The 21,243-nt window shown below is 37.9% G+C and overlaps 1 protein-coding gene and 1 long non-coding RNA gene across 2 annotated transcripts; both read right to left on the minus strand.

Moving 5' to 3' along the window:
• Positions 1–301: 301 nt before the first annotated feature.
• Positions 302–5,635, minus strand: LOC131781076 (uncharacterized). Its single transcript, XM_059097729.2, has 3 exons — positions 5,494–5,635; positions 1,706–2,059; positions 302–1,260 (listed from the first exon to the last, which is right to left on the minus strand). Exons 1-3 carry the CDS (start codon positions 5,509–5,511, stop codon positions 907–909), a joined length of 726 nt encoding a protein of 241 aa, XP_058953712.1. The 5' UTR covers positions 5,512–5,635; the 3' UTR covers positions 302–906.
• Positions 5,636–17,371: 11,736 nt separating this feature from the next.
• Positions 17,372–20,380, minus strand: LOC131781069 (uncharacterized). The gene is made up of 3 exons (XR_009339923.2): positions 20,267–20,380; positions 19,826–19,906; positions 17,372–18,369 (listed from the first exon to the last, which is right to left on the minus strand). It is a non-coding gene; the product is annotated as an uncharacterized lncRNA (long non-coding RNA).
• Positions 20,381–21,243: the final 863 nt, after the last annotated feature.

The following is a 21,243-nucleotide window of genomic DNA, read 5'->3' on the forward strand; positions in this document are numbered from 1 at the left end:
ATTTTTGAATAAAAATTGATCAATTTAACTTTGGCGGTGATGGAAGGCCATAGCATTCTTAGTGGTTTCTTTAAAAGCAGCACACGTTCGACGATTTTTCCGGAAGGGACCCTATGTTGTTGACAGTAACCTTAAGATAAAGGATATGTTCAATAATGTATGCGAACTTGATTACAACTGAGATGGCGAGTAGCCGCCCTCACATAAAAACATACTGATATAATTTCATGTTAATTTTCCTTTAAGAACCCCGTGCAGAAATAAGTTGTCGAGGTTAAATCACCACAAACTGAACGTGACAATCATTTTAAAACCCCAAAGATGAGAGCTTTATTGTTATTGTATTCCTAGATAAAAGATTGAATACTGTTATTGTGTTGAAGCTGCACTTGAAGACAAGATCAGATACAAATATGACCAAAGAATGGCCTAAAAAATTCCTACGTTAGTCTCGTTATAGGATAAATTCTTTGAAAACCGGGAGGGGAGTTGTTTATTGCCAAATAAGTAAAAAAACTCTCTTCAAAAAAAGCCCAACACCGAAACATCTAGTAGCGAGGAACACATATAACAAAATACTACAAAGTAGCATCACTTACTCAGGCAATTCCATACACACTACACGAAGGAACGGGTCGTTACAGCCCGGCTGAATGAGCGGGAACTCTCCATAGATAATTTGATACCTATCTCATCATCTCATCATGTACCGAGCTAGGCTTCTTTCCCAACCAATTAAGATCCCAACACCAAAACCTATATCTAAAAGGTAAAACATCGGGAGGAAACTGACTGAAGCTACCCTTAAACAAGACACCGAAATGGAACTAAAAGTCACTTCTGAAAAAAATCTACTTATACGCTAGTTGGCTCAGTCAGATCCTTCTTCTTCCACTGTGAGGAAGCCTAATTGTATTTTGGCATGATGCGCTTTCCATGTGCATCACGGGTAAAGACTGGGCAGGTATCTGGAGGGAATGGCGAAGGTCCAGCCTCCTTGGAGATCTCATGAACCCTCTTTATCAACTTCTCGAATGCAGCCCGACCCTTTGGAGTGGTAGTCTTATCTCGCATTTCGGCCAGTTTGCCCGCGTACTCACCCATGGTTGTCAGTTTCTTGAAGGGACATCCGTCTTTGAAACCAGGGCAGTTTTCGGCGATTCCTTTCATTTCATCAACAAGACCTGTATATGGGCACACACCTTTACCAAAAACTGGACACTTCTTGATGATCTCTTCAACCGTCAAAGAATAGGAACACTGCAGGTTAAAAGGGAAAATAAAGTTGAACTAAAAGCAAGAATATTGACTAGGAGTCGGTACATAACAGCTCAAGTAAATCAACTGGGCACTTCTTGACGAGCTCTTCAACCGTCAAAGAATATGGACACTGCAGGTTCAAGCGGATATAAAGTTGAACTAGAAACAAGAATATTCACTGGGAACCGGTACACAACAGCTCAAATAAATCAGCCGTGAGCTAGTCACAATTTTCTTTATTTCAGGTTATAGATTCTGTAGAATGATTCGTGTTTCGAGATTTGCCATGAAAGTGGAAAAAACACTATACAGTGACAATTGTTTGGCATTGCTTAAAAAAAAACTAGGGAACGAAAAGAAATTCCCGCACCAAAGCAATACGTTAGAAAGCTCTTTATCGATGGTTTCCATTTAATATTTTCATTATGAAACCGAAATTACTCACTTCAATGTATGCAGGTTTCAAAATCTCCTTTCCTGCAGTGTCTTTGGCAAAGGGGCAGCCACCCTTGAAGAGGCTTTGAGTTCCGTGCTCTACTTGTTTTTCCTTACTAAGAAAGACGACATCCTTCAAAAACTCGATCCATTGAGCTTCGCCTTTGGACTGGTCACGCATCTGACCCATCATGTCTTGAAGCTCACCCACGGTCTTGCATTGTTTGAAAGGGCAACCATTGTTGAAAGGAGGACATTTGGCACAGACGCCTTTCTTTTCTTGGGCAAGCTTGGCATATGGGCAGCCACCACCGCGAAATGCTGGGCAGTGCTTCGATATGTAATCTACGGTGACGTCTGACTTCTAAAAGGTTGAAAGAAAAACGGAAAACCAAGGCTCAACGAGGCGTTTCCTTATTTATGACGGCCGGAATCCAAAACATTTACCATTTGGGGCCATACATTTAGCACATAATAGCTGCTAGAACAATATAGTTGTGAGGTTAGCGAGAATACGATTGACTCAAACTGACTTACAAAGTCATGCTTGCAAAGCGACCGAGAACTGCGTTTGTGGCCCGAAAGAGACAGTTTTGAAGTTGTGCACACCATTTAGTGTCTCCTAATCTATTTCTTGAGTCCTCAACGATTTCAATATTTCTGTGGTGTCTCACATTTAAGTTACTGCATAGGTAAAAAGGTTTTTTTGTTGTGGACTTTCCAAATTCGCTCAAGTACATTCATTTCCACATGGCTGACTGGGTTGGCATCTTGTGACTGTAGAGTATAGATTTTTCTTGGACTTTTCGATCAGCTCCCACTACAATTAAAATTTTAAGGCGGAGTGTGTTGCTCAAATACTACTTTAATCGCTCGAAATAGAAAGTTCTGAGTTTAACTGATTAAGCTCAGTTTTTTTCAACAGGCGGTTTATTCATTAAAATGAAAAACTAAAACGATCAACTATAGTAATTTCATCTTATAAATACGTTGTGTCTGTATTGCATAAGAGCAATAGATTACATAACCATGATTCCTTTTGGGCTTATGACTGAGCAAGACGAAGGACGAAACTGGCGACACATCGAGATATTGTTCATTGTCATAAAGACAACGTCTTGCTAGATAGAAACTGTGGGCTTGCAACGTTCTATGGCCACAATTTGAACGACCTTATCATTTTCTTAACTTGGGGCGTATCTTCTGTTTGTTTGCTTTATGGTTTAATAGCGGAAATTATGAACTAAATTAACTTCATATGTACTAGGTTACTTCTGGAAAATCAATGGATTCCAATGAGGCCTGTGCCTTTGTCTTCTAGCTAGTTCCCCTGTATATATGTTTTTGATAGTTAAAGGTATGCAAAGGAAAGTTCTTATTTAATTTTTTAAGGTTATGTGGGCCGCGATGCCACTCAAACAGGTTGCAAAGACCAACCATGGCGTCAACAGCGTTGATTTGAAGAGACGAAAACGAAAAGTGGATTGTCAAGCCAATACAATACTAGTAACTTGATTTCTACATCGAATAAAATCAAGAAGAAGCACGACAATACAATCTACTATTTCTTAAGGCCTTGCGAGAGAACGGAATAGTTTAAGTTTTCCTCATTTTGCACTCCATCGTTTGAGATAAAATTTAATTCATTAAAGGGGAGAAAACATTGCTTTCATGAACTTAGCTTTTTTTCGCTTTTGTAAGTCATCCAAAGAGCTCATTCTCAATGTGATTACTACTTTTTTTCTATCCTACAAAGACCATGCAATGGATGACAGTAATAATAACATCATCATTTGTCACTCCCTTTTAGGATATTTAGCATCAGAAGTGACAAGCACTGGTAATATTTCCCCAGGATAAAAGTGTTTCGAAAAATGCAATATTCTAATTAGAAAAGATAGTATTTAGGGAGTGTCACACAGATTGAACCTCAAACGCTATAGCTCTAGATCCTTAACAAAAAAATTTGCGATAGTATCTGATCGAGCCCCTCGGCTGAACTCAGGACTGAGTCATATAGAGCTTTAAATTTCTTGCAGAAAGACTTTCTTGCAAAAGAATTCAAAGTCACGTAAGCTGTAGTAGTTCGCACTGTTACTGACTTGCTCAACTAATTATGCTGGGGTTGAGTGTATCAATTCAAAAGTAAAATCGAGGCAAATAACAATGGATAATTAACGCATCAAAACAGGTTATTCTGGATCAAACAGGTTTTCCCACACAGGGCGCAATGCATCATTCAGTTCAAAAAACGTGATAATGCCTGAGCAATTTTTTTACAACGCCTGTAAATTTGTTATCAAAGTTTCTGATTATTCTTTCCAATAAAAGGACCGTCCAAATTTTGGTTATGTAAAACTCTTTTTTGACAATCCAAATGATTGACTCATCATAAGAATAGATATATATTTGTCGACCATCATAAAAGGCACCACCAGCTTATCGATCTAATTCAGAAAGAACTTTTCAATGCGTCGCGATTCAGCTTTGTCGTTAAAATAAGTTTGGGAAAGACATTTAAATACACCTTTGAACTACAAAGGAAAAAATCTGCCTTTTCCGCATCACCTGATCTCGCTGTCCCTATATGTGACATTTAGACAACAAAGAAACAGTGTGCCATCGTCCCTCCATAATGATAATAATAGAAACGACGAAACATTTGACATAATTGGCTGTGATATATTGCTACTAAAGCTCTCGATGGGCGCTAATTTTCGTGTAAGGTTCAAAACTGTAGCTACACGCAGACAAGCATAGGTGGTCATGCGATCACAAATTCAAATTCTTTACTACTCAATCCAATAGAGTCATTATCTCAATTAACCTGAGTCTTTCTTCGTTGCTTTTTTTTCGCTTGTCCTTTTTGGCGCAATCATTTCAATATAAACTCCCTTTGGCAAATCCTGCTTACTACGAAACACGTACAATGTTGCAACCTTGAGTAGATGTTATACGCGGCTGGAACATAACTAACGCGACAAGTTACGAATCAACAGGCAGTTTATTCATTCAAATGAAAAACTTAAACGATCAACTATAGTGATTTCATCTCCTAAATACGCTGTGCCTGTGTTACATAAGAGCGATAGATTAAATAACAATATTCCTTTTATGCGAATGACTGAGCGAGACGAAAAACAAAACTGGCGACAAATCAAGATATTATTTTTTGTGATAAAGATAACGTCTTGCCAGACAGAAACTGTGGGCTTGCAACGTTCTATGGCTACAATTTGAACAACTCTATCATTTTCTTAACTTGAGGCATATCTTACATTCTACTTCTGATAGTTCTAATGTAATCAAGAACAAGAACGACACTTCAATCTACTGTTTCTTGAAGTCATGCGAGGGAACGGAATAGTTTAGGTTTTCCTCATTTCGCACTCCATCATTTGAGATAAAATTTGATTCAATAACGGGGAGAAAACATTGCTTTCATGAACTTAGCTTTCTCTTTTTCGCTTTTATTAGTGGTCTAAAGAGCTCATTCTCAATGTGATTACTGCTTTTTTTTCTATCCTACGAAAACCATGCAATGGACGACAGTAATAATAACATCATCATTCGTCACTCACTTTTAGGATACTTAGCATCAGAAGTGACATGCACTGGTTATATTTCCTCAGGATAAAAGAGTTTCAAAAACTACAATATTCTAATTAGAAAAGACAGTATTTAGGGAGAGTCACAAAGATTGAACTTCAAATGCTATAGCCTTAGCTCCTCAATAAAAATACTTGAGACAGTATTTAATCGAACCCCTTGGTTTAACTTCAGGACTGAGTCACTTACTAGCTTAGATGAAGCCATGTAGAGCTCGCAGGAAGACTTTCTTGCAAAAAGAATTCAAAGACTCGTAAGCTGTAGTAGTTCACACTGTTACTGACTTGCTCAACTGATTATGCTGGGCTTGGGTGTATCAATTAAAAAGCAAAAGCGAGGCAAATAACAATGGATGATTGACGCATCAAATCAGGTTATTCTCGATCAAACCGGTTTTCCCAACACAGGGTGCAGTGCATCATTCAGTTCAAAAAAAGTGAGAATACCTTACCTGTAAATTTGTCATCAAAGTTTCTGATTATTCGTATCAATAGAAGGACCGTCCAAATCTGGTCATTTTAAACTCTTTTTATGAGAAACCAAATGCTTGACTCATCATAAGAATAGATATGTAATTGTCGACTATCATAAAAGACACCACCAGCCTATCGATCTAATTCAGTAAGAACTTTTCAATGCGTCGCGATTCAGCTTTGCCATTACAAGCTAAAAAATAAGCTTAAAATAAGTTTGGGAAAGACATTTTAATACACCTTTGAACGGCACAGGAAAAACTCTGCCTTTTCCGCATCACCTGATCTCGCATTCCTGATCTTCGCATCATTTTTTTTCCCGAAACCGCGAAATGCGCTGAATTCGCAAGTCGGGAAGATTTTAAATAACCGCATACGAAACGAAATACCTCAAAGGCCCTTTCCATATGTGGTAATTAGACACCAAAGAAGCAGTGTGTCATTGTCCCTCGATAATGATGATGTTAGAAACGACGAAACATTTGACATAATTGGCTGTGATATATTGCTAATAAAGTTCTCAATGGACGTTTAACGTTTAACGTTTATAAAAGGTTCAAAACTGTAGCTATATGAAGACAAGCATTGGTGGTCATGCGGTCATAAATTCAATCCCAATAGAGTTATCTATAATTATCTCAATTACCAAGAGTCTTTCTTTTTTTTTGGTTTGTCCTTTTTGGCGCAATCACTACAATATAGACTCCCTTAGGCAAATCCTGTTTACTACGAAACACGTACAATGTTGCAACCTTGAGTAGATGTTGTACGCGGCTGGAACATAACCAACGCGACAAGTTACGAATCAACAGGCAGTTTATTCATTCAAATGAAAAACTTAAACGATCAACTATAGTGATTTCATCTCCTAAATACGCTGTGCCTGTATTACATAAGAGCGATAGATTAAATAAATAATTGCAACCTTGAGTAGATGTTGTACGCGGCAGGAACACAACAGGCCAAAAGCGATATCTTTGCTTTCTTTAAACCTGCTGACTTCAGTCTTTAAGATTCCAGATCCCGAAAGCTCTTTGGAAAGTCTTAGGTATCCCAGAATATAACATGTGTTGCATATCTCAGACCATCAAAGGTCAGAATGAATTAAAGTTATTTTCAAAACAACACAAGAAGTCACGAACAACATATTAACCAATTCCAGGCTCACTTGTATACTGGAAAAACTAAATAGTTAAAAGTCTTCAACCAAGCATAACTTTAGTTAAGCTTGGTTAAGTTCTCTTTTTGCTGACGTGTTACGTTTCTCTTCTAACTTTTCGGTTTTAAAACCTGGTGATATAACTATTCATCACTGACATTGGATAACATTGAGCACATTGGAAGACCAAAGAAGGTTCTACAAGTGCGGTTTGAAAACTTGGCATTATAATTTACATCACTGACCACAACTGGCTGTTACGTGATATCCGCCAATATTTTTATTTAAAGGGTCACTGCTCATTGGCCTATCAGATGTTGCATCAGATGTCATAGAGATTTGGCAATCATGCGTGGTCTAAGGTCTAAGGCTCACTTGTATACTGGAAAAACTAAATAGTTAAAAGTCTTCAACCAAGCATAACTTTAGTTAAGCTTGGTTAAGTTCTCTTTTTGCTGACGTGTTACGTTTCTCTTCTTACTTTTCGGTATTAAAACCTGGTGATATAACTATGCATCACTGACATTGGATAACATTGAGCACATTGGAAGACCAAAGAAGGTTCTACAAGTGCGGTTTGAAAACTTGGCATTATAATTTACATCACTGACCACAACTGGCTGTTACGTGATATCCGCCAATATTTTTATTTAAAGGGTCACTGCTCATTGGCCTATCAGATGTCATAGAGATTTGGCAATCATGCGTGGTCCATTGTGCGGCCAAAATACTTCAGTGCCGTAGAGATGGCTCTATTCCAAGGCGAAGCTGATTTTCTCATTTTAATTTAAAGCGAAAAGTGTTGAAGTTGACCTTGCGGTATCTTTGCTTCCTGTAAACCCGCTAATTTCAGTCTTTTAAGACCATCAAAGGTCAGAACGAATAAAAATTACTCTTCAAAACAACACAAGAAGTCACGAACAACATATCCACCAATTCCACGCTCATCTGTATACTTAAAGCAAAATAGGCCCAAGCTCCAGCCGTGAGATGATCATCTTGTGAAATAAGAGTCATGGCGAAATTGTATGAGTTTGTATAGGAATATTTACAACCGCTCTTAGGAATAAAAAAATGAGGTCAAATTTTCAATAAAAATACCTTACCTTACTTCCACAGTACATTAGTTGTTATCTGATCGCTTACTATGTTGAAAAGAACCCACTTTGGTTATTCATTTCTGGGTTTACTACGCACATAGGAGGCTCAAGGCTGCACACTCCATTTCCGAACGAGAAGCAAAAAATCTAAGCTCAAAACTGATGACTGGGCGGCCACAAATCCAACGAAAAATCCAAGCACATATACTTTAGTTTCATTTCAATTCACTACAAACTCAATCTTCACCGTGAAACGGACGCTACGCCGCAATTTGCTTAAAAATTTTCCAGCTTAGACTTTTCTAGCTGCCCGCGTACATATTCACCTTGACACACGACGAGGGTGAATGTGTACGCGGGAAGTTAGAAACGTCTAAACCGGAAATTTTTCAATCAAACTTCCCGTTACTGAATGTTTATTTTTCTGCGTTTGTGTTTTGTTTTCTATGGTGAATTCTATACGGAGAATGCGTAGCTGTGTTCGGTTCTGTTGCCATATCATTTTATTCCTTCGCACTATGTGCGACGAAGGTTCCTCTCGGTCAGTGCTCTAGAGATTGGTTGCTGTAGAGAAATTCCCTCGGTAAACCAACAGCTAACTTTTGACGAAAGAATCAGCTTTATCACGAGGCACGATGAATTTTTACCGAGAAGTCATCAAGCAGTTTCACTGCAAGTTGCCCCTTTCCTCAAAGATTGCAAAGGCAGAGGCTATCGTCACGATCGTCGAGCCGGTCAAACCGAAAGGAAAACGAGTGAGTTTATAGCCATCTGATTCAACTTAATCTCAAATAGGGATTTTAAAAGAGAAAAAATTCTTAAGTTTAAGTGCAGCATCACTATATTATCCATTCCGCTCAAAGGAAATAACTGACATCAGTATTAAAATGAATATTTCGTAAGCATCGAATTTCGCACGGCACTCGGATTCGCTTCCATCTAATTTAATAAAATTCCTCCTCAATTATCTCGTTGCAATGCTGTTATCATAATGACATTGCTACTGTTGCTACTTTTAGTTTCTTGATGGTAGGGGGGGAATTGATGGCTCGTGGAATGGAGTTCCGGAAACCTAGGTTAGGAGAATACACGACCCCTTCGAACTTGTGCTTATGCCAGTATCCGCATGAGGTTTCGCACTGTTCACTCAACAGGATATCGGTCAGCCCAGGAAAGGGCTTGAAATTCATTACAAATGATGTAAGACTGTTGTTAAAATACGATGGAAACTACAATTGGTAGGATTTTCAAACGATACGATAAGAAAAGCGCAAATGTAGTCATGTGGAAAGACAAGAGGTATAAGTACACTTTAAGCGCGTGAAATAGACAACAATAAGGAGCTCACCATTCTTCCCTTGCGGAATGTCAGCCGAAAAGAATGTTGAACAATCGTGCACGGTGTGGGAACAGGCCCCTCAATCAGCATCTTTTTTTAGCTGAATTCATTGGTTATCTTCCCTTGATTTGACTAGTAGTATGTGTTCGTAACAGACGTCTTCGAAGCCGGTGCGGAGAACAAGGCTAACGACATTGAAGAATAAAATCTCCTCGATGTCGACGATCGAAACGCGTCCATTTTGGTTATGCAGCTTCATCCTTTCGAAAGTAAGGTATAGAAATACCCGGTTTATGTGTATTACTCTTGTAGCTAACATCATTTGGCGCTTCGGCCACGCAACACGTTCGTCCCTTCTTCTGGTAGATTTCTCCTTTCACCACCATAATTGCCGACAGTTTTCTAAGTCACAGCTATGTAACATGATCGTATTGGGCGCGCGCTTAATTGAGACACTTTTAAGCCGCCAAATCGTACTTTCAATGCACAAAAAAATGGTCGAAGAGAACTCGTTAGGCGCAAAGGGCGACTATTTTTAATTTCAAATACAGCTATCGACTGGAAAATGCAAAAACTTTTGTGCCATTGGCACTTAAAGTTCAGTTAAGTTTTCTTTTTGCTAACTTGATGCTTTTGGGTTTGACAACTTGGTAATATAACTTTGTACCATTGACATTAGATAACACTGAGAAATATTGGAAAACTAAAGAAGGTTTGACAACTTGACATTATAGTTCTCATCACTGACCGCAGCTTGGCTGTTACGTGATACCTGCCAATATTGTTATTAAGTCAAAGGATCACTGCTCAATTGCGTATCGGATGTTGAAATCACGCGTGTTGTAGAGTCTGAATCGGTGTAACAATTCCTTGCCCATCTACGGAGTAACGGATGGGTTGTCGATTTTGGCGGGCTTCTCAACAGGGCCTGAAGAGGAGCTGCACTGAAGCACAGATCTGGCTCACGGATAGCTGCAAAAAATAAATTTTACTCGACAATGAACGACCAAAATACCTTAGTGCCGTAGAGATGGCTCTATTACAAGGCGAAGTTAATTTTCCCATTAAAAATTTTAAAAAATGTGTTTAACTTGACCTTGTTTGACAAAAATAGCATAGTCGGCCATTGACATTTGATTTGGTTAAACCTCGGAAGTTTCAACAAAGGTTTTATAAGGATACAAAGTAAACAACTTTCAGATACGCCGACGTCCCCCAATTCGGCCGGTAGGCACTGTCAAGGAGTTTTGAATCTCAAAAGGGAGCTGAACAAATGAACAGAGTATTTAACAAAGCATTTGCATCATACTCTTTTCTGGTTTATTTTCTAAATCCTCTAGAATTTCAGATAACGCAACAACGGACGTTTTGAAAAACCAATAAAATTTGTTATGTGATTGTCTCCATCGACCATGAGATGACCTTAGAACTGCATTAAATATCTTCGATCTTTTGTCGCCTTTATTATGATATTCAGCGAGTAGTAAGCCTTGCATATACAGTGTGCCAAACAAAATGGACCTTACGAGCAGCAAACCTCAAGACATTAAACTGAATCTGTATTTTCCAGTATAAATTCGAAGTGTTCGATTTCAAAGCGAGTTCTAGGTAGTCATTAGAAGGTGATGGATGCATTGCGGTTGAGTCAGTTTTATCCGGCGGATTCTGACTCTGTTATACTTCAAAGCTTTTACAGAATTTTTAGAGTAAAGAAAATGTGTAGCAGCTAGACTGCAGGGCGTGAAATTGCGCCTAATACAGACGCCAATGTGACTAAATTTTTCACTTTGGCGACCAAATCCTGAAAATTAGTCACCAAACTGGCAACTAGAATACTTCATTATGACCTTACCTAGAGACATAGTAAATTAAAAAGATTTGCAAAGATAAATCCGCGGCAAACTTCCTCGTTAAGTTTGTTTCCAAAACGCAGTACATGCATCTCGATCGATGACTAGACACCATCTTGGATTTTGGTGAACTTAATTTTGGAGGGTCTATCTAAATGCTGACAGCGTAAAAAAAGTTCTGTTTGTCTTTGAAAAATTTAGGAGCCAAATGGCTATCAGAAAAAAATTGATTTCACGCCCTATAGAGAGGAGAATTAACAATCAGATCTTGGGAGTTAAAGGGTTAACATGACTACATGATGCAAATGATGGATAGAAAATTTGATGGCAAACATCACAGATGCACCGGGACTTCTTTTTAGCTTTTTTCCGATAATTGAAAGTGAAATTTCGGAACTGAAGCGAGCCGACAAGTAGCAACAGAAGAATCAAACAAAGGTTTGTAAACATACCAGGCGCCGTAATTTACGTTATTAAAACGTGAGCAGATACGAAAATCCTCAAAGGAAAAACAAAATAGACATTCGAGGTTTTAAAGATTGATTCACGCTCAGTTAGATTGCAAGCTTACGTACGGAAATAAAAATCAAACACAGCTAACACTCATATAGTATATAAAGTTCAGTGTTCGAAAACAAAACAGAACAAAACAGAAATGATGAAAAATATAACCAAACTGGCATAACTGTTAAAATTCATTCTAATCATGACGGTGTCTGAGCGAATATGATCATGCTGAAGTCCATCGCGGCTCGCTCATCATGGCGATCTCCGGTCATCACAGCAAGCCTCAGAAACTACATCGGCCGCCCTTCGAGTGAAAAAATAAGAGCTTGCTCTGATATCCTTTCCGATGCGTTGAGTGGAAAGTCACATCTTTCATCGCAGCCGAGTTTTGCGACGCTGTCATCCCGAGCGATCTTCATGTTCCGGTGAATTCAGCTGTCGTTCATTCAAAAAACACTCGCCTTGAACAGTTTGTTTTCTACCTTGTCATATGAAAAAACTCGCGTGTTTTTATGAGCCATAATTCGGCTGAAGTTCACTGAACATTTCACTTCAAGATTCTGTATTAGAGACTTAAAAACTTCAGGCAAAAGTGTTAAATTCGACCTACCGAACTATTTTAGTTTGTAAACTATCGCAGAAGGTGAACTTTGATGGTTTTTTAACTTTGATGGTTTGACACTTTTGACAGCTTTAGTCTTGTACAACCAATCAGATTATTTGAATCACTCTAACAGGGATTCTGATTGGCTTATTTTAGCGTGCTTTATGAGAGTATAGAGCATGCTGACGACACTGTTGTTCGCTTTGGAAATAAAGTTTGTTTTGAAAATTGAAAGTAATGCTCGGGGAATTTAATGGATTCTTTATTATAAAACAAATAGAGAAGCCTTGACTGTGCTCTGTTCTGTTGTAAAGCACGCAGGAAGCGGCTAGAGCACTCAAGAAGTGGGGAGAAACACTCGACTACGTCTCGTGTTTCCCCCTACATTTCTTTCGTGCTCTAGCCGCTTCCTGCGTGCTTTACAACAGAACAGAGCACAGTCAAGGCTTTTCTATTTGGTAATTAATATCATTAATATTCTTAGAATCAGGGTCATCTTAACAGCAAATAATATATGTCAATTAACCCTTTAAATCCTAAGAATGAATAGTATCTAATTTCTCCCTACAATATCGTTCCTGAATCACACATTAAGGTCATGAGAATAAAGGAAATGGTCATACACCAGGGAAGGAACCTTTAGATTGGCAAACAAATTCTCCTTGTCAGCACCTTAGGAAATGTATTACGATTAGTATGGAGAATATGCATGATAATGTTAGGGTGTAAAGGTTAATTAATATAACTCTTGATTTATTTTGATGCATCAATGTCCAAACACGTCAATAGATAAAGATATACTTGGATAGTGTTAATGCAAGTCTTCACAACTGCTCTTTCTGAACACTCTTTTTTGATGCTTGTAAACCCTCGATATAAGTTCTCCTGTTGTTAAGCATAGTCAAAACCTGTCACAGACTTGTATACATGAAAGGCTTATAAGCAAGGTTTTGTTGTATGCTGTATATACATACATATATATATATATATATATATATATATATATATATATGTATATGTATATATAGTTGTTAGCTCAACTAACCAACATATTCTGCTTATTTTTTTCTTGAGGGACCCTACTTCATCCCTTAGTCTTTGCCTTTCCCTTCACACATGCTGTGATAGCCTCCATGGATAGTGTCACTTTTCATGCTGGATTCAGTGTCAATAACAGCTACACTAGGTTCTGGTATGGGAGGGAGGTCTTCTTCCTCATCAACTACAAGTGCCCTCACTTGTTCACACTGTGCAGCAACTATCTGCAACTGCTGTTGCTTGTTGACTGACAGTTTCCCTTGTTTGAGACCTGGAATTTATATCATACAAATTTTTGAATGCAGATCATAGGCAAGTTCTATGAAGATTTGACTCAGCTTAACATAGCAGTCAATGACATGTGGGTTCATTCTTTGTAACTCTAAGGCTAGATAGATGAGTTTCAAATTAGCCAGGATGATGTGTATATGCATAGTGTTAATAATAATCACACTGACTTGAACTTTACCTAAGCTTTGTTTATTCCACTTTACTTACCTTTTGTACCTCTCTTTGTTTTTTTTTAGCTTCCTCCCTGGGCCTGCATATACAGTGAAAGTGAAATAATATTAAACTTTGAGCAATGTTTGGTTTTGCAATTTTTTTCATGGCAAATAATAGAAGCTAAGATATCTGACTATCCTATCTTTGAAACAGTATTTATTTAATTAAACAGTATTTATTTAATTAAACAGTATTTATTTAATTAAACAGTATTTATTTAATTAAACAGTATTTATTTAATTAAACAGTATTTATTTAATTAAACAGTATTTATTTAATTAAACAGTATTTATTTAATTAAACAGTATTTATTTAATTAAACAGTATTTATTTAATTAAACAGTATTTATTTAATTAAACAGTATTTATTTAATTAAACAGTATTTATTTAATTAAACAGTATTTATTTAATTAAACATTTTCAGAAACTTGATGGCTTAAGAAAGAGTAAAATGTCTCGACTTTTAATAGACTTCCTAATAGAATCTTGAATTTCTATGACATGACATGCAATTCGTTGACACAGTCATCTCTGACCTTGAAGAAATATGTTTTTTTTCTGATTTTTCCTTGACTGTGGCAACTGATTTATTAATGTAATATGTTAAATCCTTTCAGGCAAAAGAAAATTAAATACACTCAAAACTGTTCTTCACCATCAGTTTCTGCTGTGTACAAAAAAAATAACTGTTTATATATATATATATATATATATATATATAGGAAGTCTGTGTTTTGATTTTTCCGTTTTACAGCCACCCCAAGTGATCTCACACATGTGAGATCATCTAAGCCATGTCAGAGTGCTCAAACTAGAAAAACTAGTGAGCATGCATATATATATATATATATATATATATATATATATATAAGTGAAAGAATCAAAGAGGACGCATTGATTCTCTGTTACTCTAAGTTTCACGCCTAAGCGCTCGTCAGACAGAACTTTATTCAATGAAGAACATACCTCCTTATATACAAATTAGATGAGTAGCTAATTAATTTACTAGTGTGATGATCTGATCTACGTGTGAAATAAAGATTCTATAGAGCTATTGTTGGCGGCTTGTGAAATTTGCTGAGTAAAACTTATTCTCGTGGCGGCACTACAGCAACAAAAGCAAACGGTGCCACTTGTGCCTCACAGAAAAACTTTATTTAGTTAGAGCTAAGAAACCGTCTTTATTAAACAAAAGAACAGAACTCATTTCTTAGTGCCGCCACGAGAATAAGCTTTCTGCTGTCTCCAGTCCCCTGTTTTTCCGGGCGCTCGCCCCCCTGTACCCCTCCTCTAGTGTAGAACAAATACTTCGGGTGACCAAAAGATTTAATCCGGAAAATTGGCCGCACAAAAGCTGACAAGGGATAGCGATTTACGCCTTTACTAGGCTTAAAACTTCATACGTACATTAACGACAAAAGTGTTGAAGACGGAGTCATTTTTAAAGATAGTAACTTACGGCGTAATTTCTTGCAGTCGGTGATGAATATATGTAAGATTTTACGCCAGTAACTAACGGCGTAATTTCTTGCAGTCGGTATATACTGATAAACATACACTTTTTGTCAGCGTACTCTGCTCCACCATGTACTACCCATCCGAAAGTCGTTCCTTCCACGATGGGATCTTCCGAGCGTCCCTTGAATGTTTGCATGGTTCATATCTTGCAGTAGTTGTGATCACCCAGTATCACGTGTATTGAGTACTCTTAATTCTTCGTTTGAATAGCTTGTCTCGGGCGTGTTCGTACCTTGATTTCAACTCCCCAATAATCGGCCTCCTTACGGTTGTGAAATCCGCCAGCTCACTCGCAGTGATTTCTATCTTCTCACTTGTCGTGTCGTCCAGGGAATGAAGTCTAACTTTGAATATGGGCATGAAATGTTTTCGAACGTCGTTTAAGGCAACGATTTGGCGCGTTTCATGGCGTGAAGGCTTCAGAGTCAACTTCTTAATTGCGTCTTTGGATATAAAAACTCCTATCAGAGCCTATGTCCAGATATGCCCATAATGTTACGTCTTGAACCCTCAGCAGAATGATGGCAGGCAAGGATTTTTCTTCAGAGTCAGGGGTGTATGAGGAGAACACCATGCTGTAACTCCTCAGGTTAATTAAGGCCTGGGTCACCCTGTCTTTAACCCATATTTTCACAAAATTTAGAATAACTTAGCTATTTTGCGAGAGATTTTTCTCATACTTGGCAGAAATGTGTATCACTGCCATCTCTCTCGGACTGAATTGTGGCAGCGTAATATGATACTCTCAACAGCCAAAAACAGTTAATTTAGGCGCCAAATTCGTCGGTTGCTTTCTTCTTCTTCTTCCCACCACTAAACACAAGGCAAATCAAAATGCAGTTATCGCTATGAATATCTGAGACGTTTCTCATTGTTTTCCCACTTGGAATGGCTGCCAAAAAAAAGAGAGATGTGCTAGGCAGATTAAATCAAGTTTTGTCTCTGCGAAGCTGCTTCCTCTATCATGGTTTTCGCCCGAAAACATCTTAGCCTTTACCTGGTTCCAACCGCTATCAACGAAAGTAATCCCACAGGTTCCTATTTATTTGGAAAAAAGACAAATTAAAACTGTTTAAGAGGTGGGAATTTTGAAAACTCGCAGTCACGTAATTCAACTTAGTGTCCGCCATTTTGACACGCGAGTCACGCGAGTGTTCAGAAGCAATAATTTAACGGCTGATAGACTACCAAATACTAATTGGAGCAATCTCAGAAGTAATACAGGCAAACTTTGTACACTTTTGATGATATTTATTTCTTTTTCTCGTTTTCTGAGGTCGATTGCATCTCTGTAAATCCAGGGTTAGATCGCCTTTGACAGTTCTAATAAAACACAATTGCAAATTTGGGCGGTAAGAATAAAGAACGTTTGTAATTTTATCCCAATTAGTATCATACAACGAGACTGAATTAATTTTGGCGCAAAACTTGAAAGTTATCGCACTGATTCCTTGAAACTCTTCAACTCTTCTACTCGATAACGAGCTAAGTGTATTCGTGTGAAACGAAAATGTCTGTCATTTTTAATTGTGGATTTGCAAGAGTTGCTGTAAAGGAGAGCTTTCGTAAGGTTGGAAGTGCTTCGGTTGAAACTAACCTTAGTGAAAAGTGGAAGAACCATCTTGCAGCGTTCGAGGGTGACAGTCAGGAAGTCTTTGCGGTCGAACGTTCCACCTACGTCAAGAAATCCAAAGCAATTTACAGCTCTTTCCGAAAGATGAACTCAAAAGCCTGGGCCCAGTACCAAGACACGTTTTCAATGATAAACTGGAAAGCTCTTAATACAGCGCAGAAGAAACAGCACACACTGTCAAATTGTGGAGGTTGTCAAGTGCACTATTATGCCATCCCTTATTTTTTTCCCTAGTGGAGAAACTTTCAAAACCCGAAAACTTTTAAAAGAGGCCCTTATTGAAAGTGGGGTGAAGACACAAAGTAAAGTGAAACCAAGGCAAAAAGTCATTAAAACTGCTGTAAAACACATTTATTCAAAAGTGAATGGCCACTTTGAGAAAATATTTAAAATAAGCTTTGCTGAAGCTCAAACAAAAGTGAAGGAACTTCAGCTCCAAAAAAAGAAAGACGTAATTGAGAAAAAACGGCAGCGTCGAGGGAGAGCACACCAAGTAAAAAATAAAATCCAATGCTAATGTCTAGTCCATCTGGAGGAGGAGTAATGTTTCTACTTTGCAGTAATTTGCATGCCAAACAATGAGATCAACAATCTTCACCTTTACTTGTGTTGCAATCTAGCATTTATTTAAGCACACTCTCTATAATATATTTGCCTTCATTTTCCAGTTTTTTAAAAGGAATGCAAGTACCAAATAATCCACTGTAAACTTAATTAATCATACTGAACTTCTTCCAACCAATGGAGAGAATATAATACTGGGAGAAGGATCCTATGGTCGATGCCTTCTGAGACAGTACACACGATTTGATATAAAGATTGTGGAAAAACAGTCTCTGATGCAGGACACCACAGAGATAATGAAGGAGGCTCACATTATGCAGGCACTCGCACATAAAAATATCCCAACCATAATAGGTGTGCAGCTTCAAAAGCAGCCCATTTCCTTAATAATGGAGTTTAAAGGGGAAGACAATACATCTGTAACAATAAGCAAACTATTGTCTTGTCAGAAAAACAGTGCAACAATACAGAATGTGCAAAGCTCACTCATAACAAATGACTGGTTAATTATTTCACATGATTTGACAGAAGCCCTTTCACATATTCACACACAAGGCTTTCTTCACTGTGATTTGAAGGCTAATAACTTTCTTGTGAGTAACAAACATGGCTACATCATCGATTTTGGAAAAGCATGTGACAGCTCCTTTCCTCCTGCAAAGAATTAATGAAGCCAGTGATATTTTTTCCCTTGGTAAAATTCTGTTCAAAGTAGGTGTTAAGCAAAACATTCCACTTTTGGTTTCCATGGCTCAAGAATGTTTGGATGCCAGCCCTGTAAGAAGACCAACAACAACAGGCATTATGGCAACACTGGCTTTCATAATATCTCACTGAATGCTATAAGCTTAAGCAGGGGTTTCACGGGCCTGACACTGGGCAAATTGACTGGCTGGGAACATAATTTTTCCTGCATGTTGTGACTGACATAAATCAGAATCAAAACATATTTTGCCTGCTTCCTTGTACATTTCCCATCACCTCAAAATCTTAATGAAACCTCTGCTTAAGAAAGTAATAATTAACACTCTAATCAGGTAAAGTGACCCTAGCCATGTCATGGCAGGAGTCTTTTTATTGGGCTTTGCAAGGTTAAAATTACAAATTATGTATGTGCATGTCTTTAGCAAGTTTATGTGTGCTCTTGGTCTAAACTAATTTTGTACTTCTGCTTTACGAATTGTGAATGAATGTTAGAGGGACATTTTTAATAATGCACAGATAAGGTGCTCTAGGGTCCATCAGGTACAAATTACTTCATAGGTCATACTCATGTCTATAATTTTACATCGCTGCTAGATAACATACATGTACCGATTTATTTCCCAATTCCTGCCAATTATTGATCTATGAAATTGAATTTAGGCAAGCAACTGGCAGATCAAACTTAAAATTATAAACCAGAGTTTTAACCAGTTAGGCCACCATAGCCTTCTAACAAGAATATTGACTTGGAAGAGCAACAAAAAAAGCAAGAAATACAATTTTAAAGTTTTCCTTTCTGACTTTGTAACAAGGGCAACCTATCCTGCTCTTAAGATGGCACATCTTTTATGAGTAGGGCTGAGAAGATGACACATCTTATACCAGTTTGTGTTTGCTCTTATCACAAAAAAAAAACAGTGCCCCACTTGGGGCAACAGTAAGCACTGGTAATTAATCATGTCTTATCAACAAAGAGAGAAGGCTATGGTCAGAATCATATGCATGTATCAGAACTTTTGTGATGCATTTGAATTAAAAGATACTCCACTGGTGTAGTGGGTAGAATATTTACATTCAAATAGACACATATATCAATTACAAGTCCATCATTGACAATGATTGTTGCAATTATTACCGGTCAAAACTTAAAAACCAAACTGTTGACTATAATTAAAACTGATATAACATGATTTAAAAACCAAAAAAATGCCTCATAAATAACACCATTAACATGCTTGTAATAAATTAGTTGTGTGGAATAACTGGAAGGACCTCTTCAAGAAAACAAATAGGGATAACAGTAAATAAAACTGGTTTTAATCAAGTAGATTCCCTTTGGAATCTGCAAGGGCTGGCTGGTTTTCTGTGTGATTAATTAAAATTATTATTATTATATATTTATAGCAATTCAGTAATGGACCTCGGAATAAACTAACACACATTAGTACAGCTTTTTTCCTCTTATTTTTCAAGGGACAATTTATGACAAGACAATCTGCATCTTACATGTCAGCAATTAAACTTACCTAACAACTGCTTTGGGGGATTACGTTTGTCCGTAAATTCATCTACTTCTTGGAGAAATTGTTTCCAAAGCATTCAAAAGCCTAAAGTTTGATAAACACCATAAGTTTACACATCATGATGTGATAGAGGATTTATCAAGCTAAATTTAATTTCAAAATTGAATCGTATATCCACAATGAAACTTTTTTCTATGTATTTGTTACAAAACATAGTACTTTTTTCTATGCAAAAGTTACAAACATTGTAAAACGCTATTGAGCTCTAGAAATGAGCGCTATATTATAAATTTATGTTGCATTGTATTTGCAGTGAAGTCAATGAACATGTTGAGAGCGGTGTTTAGAAGTCTTCGTAGGTTCAAAAGGGTTCTCTTTGGCTTTAAGATACCGATATCATGCCATTTTTTGAGGAAATGAAGATAGCAAAGAAAATGTTATTACCTTCTTTTGATGTCTTCCTCTAGATTGTCGAATTCACCAGCGAAGATGGGAAAAACCAATGCAAAGCCGACACTTCAAAATGGCGGATTCCGTTCACGAACTACGCGATCTTGATTCCAAGTAACTATGGTTACTCGCGCAGTCCACGCGAATTCCGCGAACCTTGCTGGGGGGCACTGGAGGCGAAAATCATTTTTGACCCAGGGCTTAATTAACCTGTGTCGGTCCATTTACTGATGGTTTGTCCTAAAGGCTTGTGTGGTATCCCAACTTGCACTTGAAACATGGGCGACTTCGACAGTGGTTTGCCCCATGACCCTCATGCCCGCACCTTTTCTCTGAGGTGTTGTAAACATTGCAGGATTCCCCGCAGTGCCCGCCTCGACAGAAAAGACAAGAAGGAGCTCTAGGTTCACGCACGTTCTCCCTCTTTCCTTTTGAATACCAGTGCCTTTCTCTTGTCCGTGTGTTCCCCCTGTCAGCGGGAGGAGCGTCGTCCGTCTTGTTTCTTTTGAGCCATTTTTGCTTTTGACTTTCAATCAATTCTTTCATGCCCTATTCCTACCATTTATCGTCAACTCTCACAAGGTCGGGTTTGACTTGAGGTAGTTTCTTCAACATCGTCATTACGAATCCTTTTAACATGTCAGCCTCTTCCAAGGTATGCAAAGCGTCAAACTTTTTGCTTAACTGTTCATAGAATTCTCACACTTTTACGTAACTGTTCCCTTTCATTGGAGTCAAATTTACTATTTCGTCCATATGGGTGTTCTCCTTGCAATCTTTCCCATGCTGTCTTATACCCCACAGGACCCCGGGCTTAAGGTTGGAGATTTGTTCTCTTACCTTCGGAACGAACATCTCTAACAAACAGCCAAATTCCTCTTCGTCTGAGATCGGTCGAGTGTGAACTTGCGTGACGAACAAATTCTCGAATTGAACCGAGTCTGATGATTTCCCTCAAAAGGCGTAGTCTT

The sequence above is a fragment of the Pocillopora verrucosa genome, chromosome 10 (assembly GCF_036669915.1).
Source record: "Pocillopora verrucosa isolate sample1 chromosome 10, ASM3666991v2, whole genome shotgun sequence".
Lineage (NCBI taxonomy): Eukaryota > Metazoa > Cnidaria > Anthozoa > Scleractinia > Pocilloporidae > Pocillopora > Pocillopora verrucosa.

What these genes read in the sequence shown, in the direction of transcription:
- LOC131781076 (XM_059097729.2), bottom strand. An exon ending in TGAAACCTGCATACATTGAA is followed by an intron (nt 1,261 to 1,705) that starts GTGAGTAATTTC and finishes TTTAACCTGCAG; the next exon opens with TGTTCCTATTCTTTGACGGT.